Source organism: Cavia porcellus, unplaced genomic scaffold, assembly GCF_034190915.1.
Source record: "Cavia porcellus strain 051 isolate PalLab524CR breed Dunkin Hartley unplaced genomic scaffold, mCavPor4.1 scaffold_2, whole genome shotgun sequence".
NCBI classification, from domain to species: Eukaryota; Metazoa; Chordata; class Mammalia; order Rodentia; family Caviidae; genus Cavia; species Cavia porcellus.
In genome coordinates, this window is record NW_026947485.1 from 75,631,245 (window position 1) to 75,640,300 (window position 9,056).

Genomic DNA, 9,056 nt, shown 5'->3' on the forward strand with positions numbered 1-9,056 from the left:
GCAAACTGGGTCCTTACTTCTGTCCAGGCTGTGCTGGCAGACACATAGCCTGCCCTATTAAGGCTCAAGTTATTCATTGATCATGGTGGTAGCAGTATAACAAGTCAGAACTAAGTTTCAATTCAATAAGTTACAGGAGAGGGGCTGGGGATTTAGCTCAGCGGCATAAGCGCCTGCCTTGCAAGCAGACGGTCGTGAGTTTGATCCCTGGTACCGATACGATTAAAAAAAAAAAAAATTCACAAGAGGGCTGAGGGCGATGGTGCAGGCCTATAATCCTAGCAATTTGGAGGCTTAGGCAGGATTGCCACAGTCTGAAGACAACCTGGGCTACATAGTGAGTTCAAGGCGAGCCTGAACTTCATAGTGAGAAACACACACCCAAAACCAAAGAATTCACACAGAGGTTCCTAAATATTTTGCTTTCCAGTTCACTTCCTCAATGTCCCTGCTTAAGATGGTCTTACTGTGTGCCCATCTTCCTGAGAAACTGGGATTACAGATGTGTCTATGTGTGCTATCATGCCTGCCTTTTAAAAACTAGGCCCAGAAAAAAAAAATGCTCACATTTATCAGCCCCCTTTCCTATACAGTTTACCACCTCCTGTCCTCAGGTACAATGAAAGACATGGATTTATTTCTAGACAAAGCTCAGTCTTAGGAGTGTAGCTGGGGCCAGGAGAGCTTGTCTGTTACCAGGACCTGGTCTGAGAATTCCTTCCTTGGAATCGGGCCTAAACTCAGCACACTGCCTTTAATACTACTCTAAAGGTTTATATGCTACATCTGGTTTTATAATAATGAAAAATGGGCTTATACTTAAACATGCACACATTTGGAAGAAAAATTTACATAAGTTTAATGACATCAGTTTTTTAATCTGTTCACATTCACATAGTCTTGCTCAATGTCAGGTCACAGCAGTCCACTCTAGCTCAAGGGCTGTGGCAGAACATCACGGATTCTGCGAAGCCAGCCCAGAGACAAACCCCTCCCCACTAGTGTTTTGAAGTCAGCATTATCAATTTGGATTTTTTTTTTTTTTTTTTTTTTTGACACAGGATGGCCTCAAACTCACTATTTCCTCCTGCCTTGGCTTTCCAAGTGCTGCATTTACGGCTTGTGGCTTCAGTTCAGTTTTTGGACGACAAGCACCTCTCATCTCAGGTTTCAGGGATGTTCACTAATTTGAATTAGGAAACAAAAGGTCCTGGCTCTTAGCACAGGACATTGGCACCAAACAGGCAGTTCTTTATCCCAAGCAAGACTATGTGCTTGAGCTTGGAATCCTCAGGGGAAGAAACATCTCTATTGGGCAATAGTCCAACCTGGGTGGGAGTAGGTGGGACGACTCTTCACTGTGCTTGCCCCTGGGCTGAAGCACAATTCTGGAGCTCCCGGGGGCGCAGCCCCCGGAACGTCGTGGACTTGTTGGTGAAGGGGTGCCACTGGCCCTGGATGCTGGGGTTCTCCGTGTGGAAGGGCTTGCGGATGCGGATCACATCCAGGCCTGACTGGTCTGCCAGCTTTTGCACCAGCGTGGCGATCTCCTTAACCGACTTGCAGTGTATGCTTTCCTCGCGCACCGCCCCGTTCACTGGAAAAAGAGAGGCGCGGGAGTGAGAGGAAACAGTCGAACCGGTGGCCGACGCGGGGTGGGGACCAGCGCGCCACGCCCGGCCCCATTCCCGGCCCCACTCACAGTATTCGGCCACCACTCTGGGCACGCAGCACGGTCGGGGGTTCACGTACACTACGATCCCTGGGTTGCGATGGGCGAAGTGGATCACCTCCCTTTCCACGAACTCCCTGAGGGACCCAGGAAGGACGAACTCAGAGACCATTGATGGGGCAATACCCCGCTCCGGAGCCCCCGGGCTCACCTAGCGCCGCGGGACGACGGAGCATCGCGGCTGAGACTGAAGCTGAGACGCTGCAGCTGCTGCACATAGCGCCCCAACCCGTTGTGTAGGACGCTGGTCAGGAATCGGCTCGCAGTTCCGCGCGCAGTCATGGCAGCGGACCCAGAGCGCGGGGCAGAGCGGCGCGACGGAGCAGAGCGGCGCGACGGGGCACGGCGGGGCGGGATGAAGCCCGAGTTTCCGGTTCCGGAGGTCTCAGCGCCGGAGAGTTTTGTTTCCGAGGTTACAGCGCCAGGCCCTTGCTGCAAAGCACTTTGCTAGCCAAGGACCGAGGAGGCGGTGGCGGCTCCAGGTCTCGGCAGGAGCGGCCCGAGAGGACAGGGGCGCCTCAGGCTCGAGGCGGCAGGGTTCCAGGCAGGCGAGGGCGCAGCGAGCGGACACCCTGGCGGGGCTGGTGGGGATCCTAGGGAGGCGGGAGCGGGGAGATGACCCGCGGGACCCGTGTCGTGTTACTGCTGGAGCACTGGGGTTGAGCGGGGGAGAGCGGCTGACTGTAAGGGAGTCCTCGCAGAGCGACAGAAATGTGAAAGGGTCGCTTGGATGAACAGAGACGTAAAGCAGCAGTGTCGAAGGGCTGAGGAGGGTTGGTTGGCTTTTCCTTGAGACGGGGTGTTTGAATGCATCGATGTGTACAGTTTTCCCGCGCAGGTCCTTGAGTCGGGGGAATCGTGGGCGAGCACTGGCGCGCCCGGCGGAAACAGGTTGAAACTCTGGAGCTTTGTGTGGAGGATTTCTAGGGATTTCTGGCTTAGTAAGGGCCCCTAAATTAGCCCAGAGGTGACTTCCTGCTGCTTCAGGAATGTGGAGCCTTCTCCGAGGCGGGTACCCTTCCCGGGTCTTGCTGCAGCTGCGAGGGGAGTGGATGGGCCGCAGGGGCCTGCCCCGAAGCTTAGCCCCAGGCCCTCCGCGGAGACGGTACCGGAAGGAGGTTCTCTCGGCCTTGGAGGCCACGGTGTTGCCTGTAACGACAGCCGAAATTCGCCAGTATCTGCGGACACGCGGGATCCCCTTCCAGGATGGCCACAGCTGCCTAAGGGCCCCGAGCCCCTTTGTGGAGTCCTCACAGGGCAAGGATCTCACCAGAACTAGCACATCTTTCAGCCTCTTCATTGACAAGACCACAGGCCGCTTTCTCTGCATGACCAGCCTAGCAGAGGGGAGCTGGGAAGACTTTCAGGCCAGTGTGGAGGGGCGAGGGGATGGAGTAAAAGAGGGAGTCCTGCTTAGTGAGGCTCCAGAAACTGAGGGCAGCGAGGAGATCCGGAGGATTTGGGACAGAGCGGTACCTCTCTGGGAGCTGCCTGATGCAGAGGAGGCCCAGCTGGCTCGAGTAATGTTTAGCCTAACCAGAGTGACAGATGACACCCTGAAGCGGTTCAGCGTGCAGTACCTGCGGCCTGCCCGCAGCCTTGTCTTCCCCTGGTTCTCCTCTCAGGGCTCAGGATTACGAGGCCTGAAGCTGCTAGGAGCTGAAGGCCAGGGGGATGTTGTGCACTATGTGGAGACCACCATTCCCCGCCCTGGTGCCTACCACAACCTGTTTGGGTTACCACTGATTAGCCGGCGAGATGTCGAGGTGGTCTTGACCAGTCGTGAGCTGGACAGCCTGGCCTTAAGCCAGGCCACAGGGCTTCCCACTCTTGCCCTGCCCCGAGGAACGCTCTCCTTACCCCCTGCCTTGCTCCCATACCTTGAACAGTTCCGCCGTATTATATTATGGCTAGGCGATGACCTCCGGTCTTGGGAAGCTGCCAAGTTGTTTGCCCGAAAACTGAACCCCAAACGATGCTTCTTGGTGCGCCCTGGAGACCAACAACCTCGTCCCCTGGAGGCCCTGAACCAAGGCTTGAATCTGTCACGTATTCTTCGTACTGCCCTGCCTGCCTGGCACAAGTCAATTGTGTCTTTCCGGCAGCTCCGGGAAGAGGTGCTAGGAGAACTCTCAAATGTGGAGCAAGCAGCTGGCATCCGCTGGAGCCGCTTCCCAGACCTCAATCGTCTCTTGAAGGGGCATCGGAAAGGCGAGCTGACAGTCTTTACAGGTGATAAAGGGGCAGAAAGTCGGGACAAAAGCATGAGGGTTTGGGGCCCCTGATCAGTGTCTAGGTTCAAGGGTTGGACTTTCCTCCTTACCTTGGGCTGTGTTCATCTCCTTGCAGGGCCGACAGGCAGTGGGAAGACGACATTTATCAGCGAGTATGCCCTGGATTTATGTACCCAGGGCGTGAACACACTGTGGGGTAGCTTTGAGATCAGCAATGTGAGACTAGCCCGGGTCATGCTGACCCAGTTTGCTGTGGGGAGGCTAGAAGAGCAACTGGACAAATATGATGAGTGGGCTGACCGGTTTGAGGACCTTCCCCTCTATTTCATGACTTTCCACGGGCAGCAGAGCATCAGGTGAGGTCTTCAGAGGCCAGCCACTTTACTTTCCCAGCCAGATACCAGCACTGTGCATATGTGGTTCCCCTTTCAGCTCCAGTCGGGACTCCTTCCAACTCTTCTTTGATGGGTTTGGGGTTTTTAGAGAATGGGAGGGCAGAGAATCAGGTGGGCAGCAGTTTTCAGGATCTTAGCTTTTAGGCTTATGGTGTCAAGAAGACTGCTTATAATTGACTCTTTTTTTTTTTTTTTTTTTTTTATCGGTACCAGGGATTGAACTCACGACCACGTTGCTTCCAAGGCAGGCGCTTATGCCGCTGCGCTAAATCCCCAGCCCCTTTGTAATTGACTCTTGAATTCATTGCCCTTTTTTCTAGGTCTGTAATAGACACAATGCACCATGCTGTCTACGTCTATGATGTTTGCCATGTGGTCATTGACAACTTGCAGTTCATGATGGGTCACGAGCAACTGTCCACAGACAGGTGACATCCTCTTGTCTAATTGGAATATAGATAATCTTTTCATACAGCATCTAGGCATAATATTGTAATTATTTTCTGAGAGGTGGGAGTATGGCCGAAAGAAGTGTGGACAGGGGCCACCTGAGAGTGGACAGGGGAGGTGTAGAGTGGGATTGGGGGGGGGTCTGTGGGGAGATATGAGTGGACCAAGAGCATGTATATGTTCGTATCATCCTGACTGTCCAATGACCTGTTCATGTTGTTGGGCTGGGGACAGGATTGCAGCTCAAGACTACATTGTTGGGGCCTTTCGGAAGTTTGCAACAGACAGTAACTGCCATGTGACCCTGGTCATTCACCCCCGGAAGGAGGATGATGACAAGGAACTGCAGACAGCATCCATTTTTGGCTCAGCTAAGGTGAGTAGGCTTTAAAAGAGCTCCAGCTTTGGAGGGTCGAGGGGACAGCCATCAGTCAGCCTTAGAGCTCCCCGACGCTTCTGGCAGCAGTGTGTCTGGACCATGACCTGGGGAATACATGCACTGGGGTGTAGGCTCTGGTAATAGTTGGTTCTTTGCCTTGCAAGAGCTCATGTCCTATATCGAGGTAAACACTGACTGCAGCTCACTGTGACGAGCACAGTGAATTTGGGCAGCAAAGAGAAAAAAGGCTGAGTCAGCCTAGAATATCTGGAGAGGCTTTCCAGAGAAAGTGCCAACACACTGGGCTGAGTTGTTAGTAAACAAGGCAGCCTACTGGGCAGCAGGGCCACCCAGTCCTAAAGCGTGCAGTGGTACACTGGGTGCCTGTGGTATGCCAGGGAGGGGCTGAGTACAAGGAACTCAAGGCAAGGAGCACAAATTATGTGCCACACTGGAAAAAAAAAAGACAGTAATGCAGAAGTAAAAAAGTGGTAGCACATCCTTTATGCTGTCAAGAACGGTTTCTGATGAAGTGTGACAGTCAGACCGAAGCCTGGAAGTTAGCTGAGGCTGGGTGAAGATGACCCGCTGTGGAGGACAGGCATCGCAAGTAGAGGGAACAGCATGGCCAAAGTCACTCATTCATGTCAGGGAACCCCAGCATAGTGTCCAGAGAGCTTTGTTCCTCCCTTTCCCCAACCATTCCTTCCTGACCATCAGCCTTCCTTCCTGCTTTACTCATACGTTTTTTATTCCTGCCTTCCTCCTGTGTCCCTTATCCCCTAGGCAAGCCAAGAAGCAGACAATGTCCTGATCCTGCAGGACAGGAAGCTGGTAACTGGGCCAGGGAAACGGTATCTGCAGGTGTCCAAGAACCGCTTTGATGGAGACATAGGTGTCTTTCCACTTGAGTTCAATAAGAGCTCCCTCACTTTCTCCATCCCACCAAAGAACAAGGCTCGGCTCAAGAAGATCAAGGATGACAATGGACTAGTGGTCAAAAAGTCCTCTTCTCGCAAAAAGGGGGCTGTGCCCCAGAACTCTGAGACCTGCTCAGACCTTTGAGCCCATCCCTTACTAGCCAGGCAACTCTAAGCCTACAAGGTACAAGCAGTCCAGAGCTGACCCCTGGAATGTGCTTCATGGAACAGGCTGGAACGTGGACTCTTTCTTGTCATCTCTGCCAAAATTCTAAGCAGTGGCTCCTTCTCAAACTGGGGCAAGGCTCCATAGGAAAATCAGCCTAGCAGCTGTTTAAGGACTTTATGATGTGATCAGATTTGTCCAAGGTCCTGTATGTGCAGCACTGGAAAGACACACAAAACTGAAAAGTCTGTAAGGAAAACACACGTGGTACAGTGTGCATGGGCTGTTTTAGGTCTAAAGAACAGCAGGAGTGTGAGTTGGGGCCTCAGGCACTGGAGTAGAAGGTTCTGTCGGTGTCTGGAGAAGGGGATGTGGCCCAGAGCGGGGATGAGCACAGCAGATTCAAGGCTCTGGGTGGGTCAAGGGTGCTCTGGCACCCTGAGCCCAGAGTGTAACCAGTCACTTTGGTATGAGTCCAGCCATTAGGCTTTTGGTGACATGAGTATGGGGCATCTCTGCTGTCCACTGGAGAGCCAGGCACAAGGTGGTAGCTGCTAGAATTGGATTCTGAGTACTTAGCCAGTAACGTCAGGCCTCTGTTGGAAGTGTCCTCCCATTGGGTGCTTAGCTATAGAGCCATGGAGGATGCTGGAGCCCTGCCTGTGGACACTGGTCCATTGCCTCAAGGAGCTAGAGGTAGGATTTGTAGACTTGCAGTTTTCATGAAAAAGTTTTTCCATTGCCTTTGTTTCTGTATCTTTGTTTCTTTGTCCACCAGGTGTCTCCCTAGTCTACCTGGACTTGTGAGTAGGGGTTGGGACTGTGAGCTGTGGGCTCCTGAGGAAACAGGACCTTGAAAGGCCTTGACTTCCCACCTCTCTTTCCACTTCTTGGTCTAGAGAGACCGGGTGTGTTGGATCCATGTGGCTCTCCCATGAGTTTCTGGAAGAGGTCTGGGGCCCTGGGCCCGTGCCCTGCCTCACCAACAGTTCCTCTCCCCTCTGCTATGAGCCACTTCTCAGTGCAGTCTCAAGTGTCCTCCTATTCTTATCTCTGTTCCCCAAAAGTTTCCCTCCTGCTGTGCCCTCGCCCATGTTCCTCTTCCCCACATAATATGTGATGTGGCAGAAACCCTGCAGATTTGTTAAAAATGCAGGACCCAAGGCCCTGCCCTAACCCCCTTCCCTGGTCCTGCACAGACACTTCTAACTCTGGAGTCTGAGGCTACAGGGATTTGTATTTTAAGCCCTGCAGGAGATTATGACATAGGTCCCCCAGATCCTTTCCCAAATATTCTTGCATGATGATACTCATCTCACTTCCTCTGGTATCTTAAAATCCTGGCTTCCCTTGCCTGAAAAAATGGTGAGCAGCCATGCTCAAGGTTCTGAGGGGAAGGCCTTTGTACCAGCAAAGAAAGTTTCCTGCTTCCTGGAAAAGATCCTGCCTTTCAAGGTCTTGCCATCTACCCAAGAGGGGCTATAAGGAGCCTACTGAAGGGGTCTGTGAGAGGTGTGGCCACGAATAGCTCCGGAACAGACCTTGGAGCAGAGCTGTGCGGGGGCAGGGGGGAGAGCCCGCGGTGGGGGTAGCCCCCCTCGGGGCCTGCGTTCTTGGGGGTCTCCTAGACTGGCTGGAGCCAGACTTCCATAACTGCATAATCACTCCCAGCCGAGGCTAGTTTAGGCCCCATCCCAGGCCTGTGCCGCAGACTGTCAGCTGGGCCTTCCAGATGTACAATGCCCTCTCAATCCTGCCTGGGAGGGCCTGGGCTCCACATACTGGCCTCAAATGTTGCAGGGGTTTCCAACAGGGACCTTTGTGAGGGCTCCATAAGCGGGGGCTGGACAGATTCTACAGCTGCCTGTTTGTTTCGCCCCGCCCTCCAAGCACACTCCCACATAGCACAAACCTGAAGGATGAGATGGGATTGTACACGCCCCCCACCTCACCCCCTGTGCAAACACTGCACCCTAGCTGCTCGAATAATGCATACTTGCTCAAAGTGTTTTGGGGAGTGCTGGGGTCAGAGGGTGGTCTAGATCCTTAAATATCCGGGACTTGTCCATGGCTCTGCCTACGTGGCCAAGGCAAATTACCTGGGCTAGAACTGATCCACCGTGTGTGTACCTGGTTAGGAAGCCCGGGGGGGGGGGGTGCTCAGTGAGGGCCTGGCTAGGTAGGGCAGAGTTGGGTCTGCTGCCGGATTCTCATTAAGTGTGGACACGCGTGGCTGCCAGAGTGGCTTCCCCACTGTGGACGCCTGGAGAGGAGTTAAACTCTCAGGAGTCTGCAGCCCTGTGCCTTCCCACCTAAGGCGTTGAGGCAGGGAGGCTGAGAGAACTCCGTGCCTCCCTGTGCAGCCGACTTCCTGTTTGCGTCTGTGGGTGGGACTTCAGGAGTCCAACCTTGCGCGGTGGGGACCAGCACCGGCAGCTGGTTCCCCAGGCAGACATCTACTCAGGGAAGAAGATGGTGCTGGCTGCTTGGGCAGCCCCATTCCCACCTGTGGATTTGAGTGGGGGCGTTCTGGTGAACTTCAAGCTCCCTTTGTCTACTTCTCAGAGGTTTTCCTTGACTTTAGGGCGCGGCCCCAGCTGGGCTCCCTACAGGGCCCGGCAGGGTGTCTGGGTCATGCCTTGCAGCCCCTCATGGCAGCCAGGTAGCGTAGATCGAGGTCACGTGACACCCGCCTCTTTCCCCAGGTCCTATTGCCTAGTCGGTAAACTATGTAGTCGCCGGCCCGCGGGGCAGTCTTGGGCTGCAGTCGAGTTGCTTTT

The 9,056-nt window shown here is 53.9% G+C and overlaps 2 protein-coding genes across 2 annotated transcripts; one reads left to right on the forward strand and one right to left on the reverse strand.

Annotated features, from left to right (window-relative positions):
- Nucleotides 1-834: 834 nt before the first annotated feature.
- Nucleotides 835-2,094, reverse strand: Mrpl43 (mitochondrial ribosomal protein L43). Its single transcript, XM_003475036.5, has 3 exons — nucleotides 1,884-2,094; nucleotides 1,703-1,809; nucleotides 835-1,597 (listed from the first exon to the last, which is right to left on the reverse strand). The coding sequence occupies exons 1-3, from the start codon at nucleotides 2,012-2,014 to the stop codon at nucleotides 1,356-1,358; spliced, it is 480 nt and encodes a 159-aa protein (XP_003475084.1). The 5' UTR covers nucleotides 2,015-2,094; the 3' UTR covers nucleotides 835-1,355.
- Nucleotides 2,095-2,175: 81 nt separating this feature from the next.
- On the forward strand, nucleotides 2,176-7,020 carry Twnk (twinkle mtDNA helicase). The gene is made up of 5 exons (XM_003475035.5): nucleotides 2,176-3,964; nucleotides 4,082-4,322; nucleotides 4,682-4,789; nucleotides 5,046-5,187; nucleotides 5,977-7,020. The coding sequence occupies exons 1-5, from the start codon at nucleotides 2,722-2,724 to the stop codon at nucleotides 6,253-6,255; spliced, it is 2,013 nt and encodes a 670-aa protein (XP_003475083.1). The 5' UTR covers nucleotides 2,176-2,721; the 3' UTR covers nucleotides 6,256-7,020.
- The last annotated feature ends 2,036 nt before the right edge of the window (nucleotides 7,021-9,056 follow it).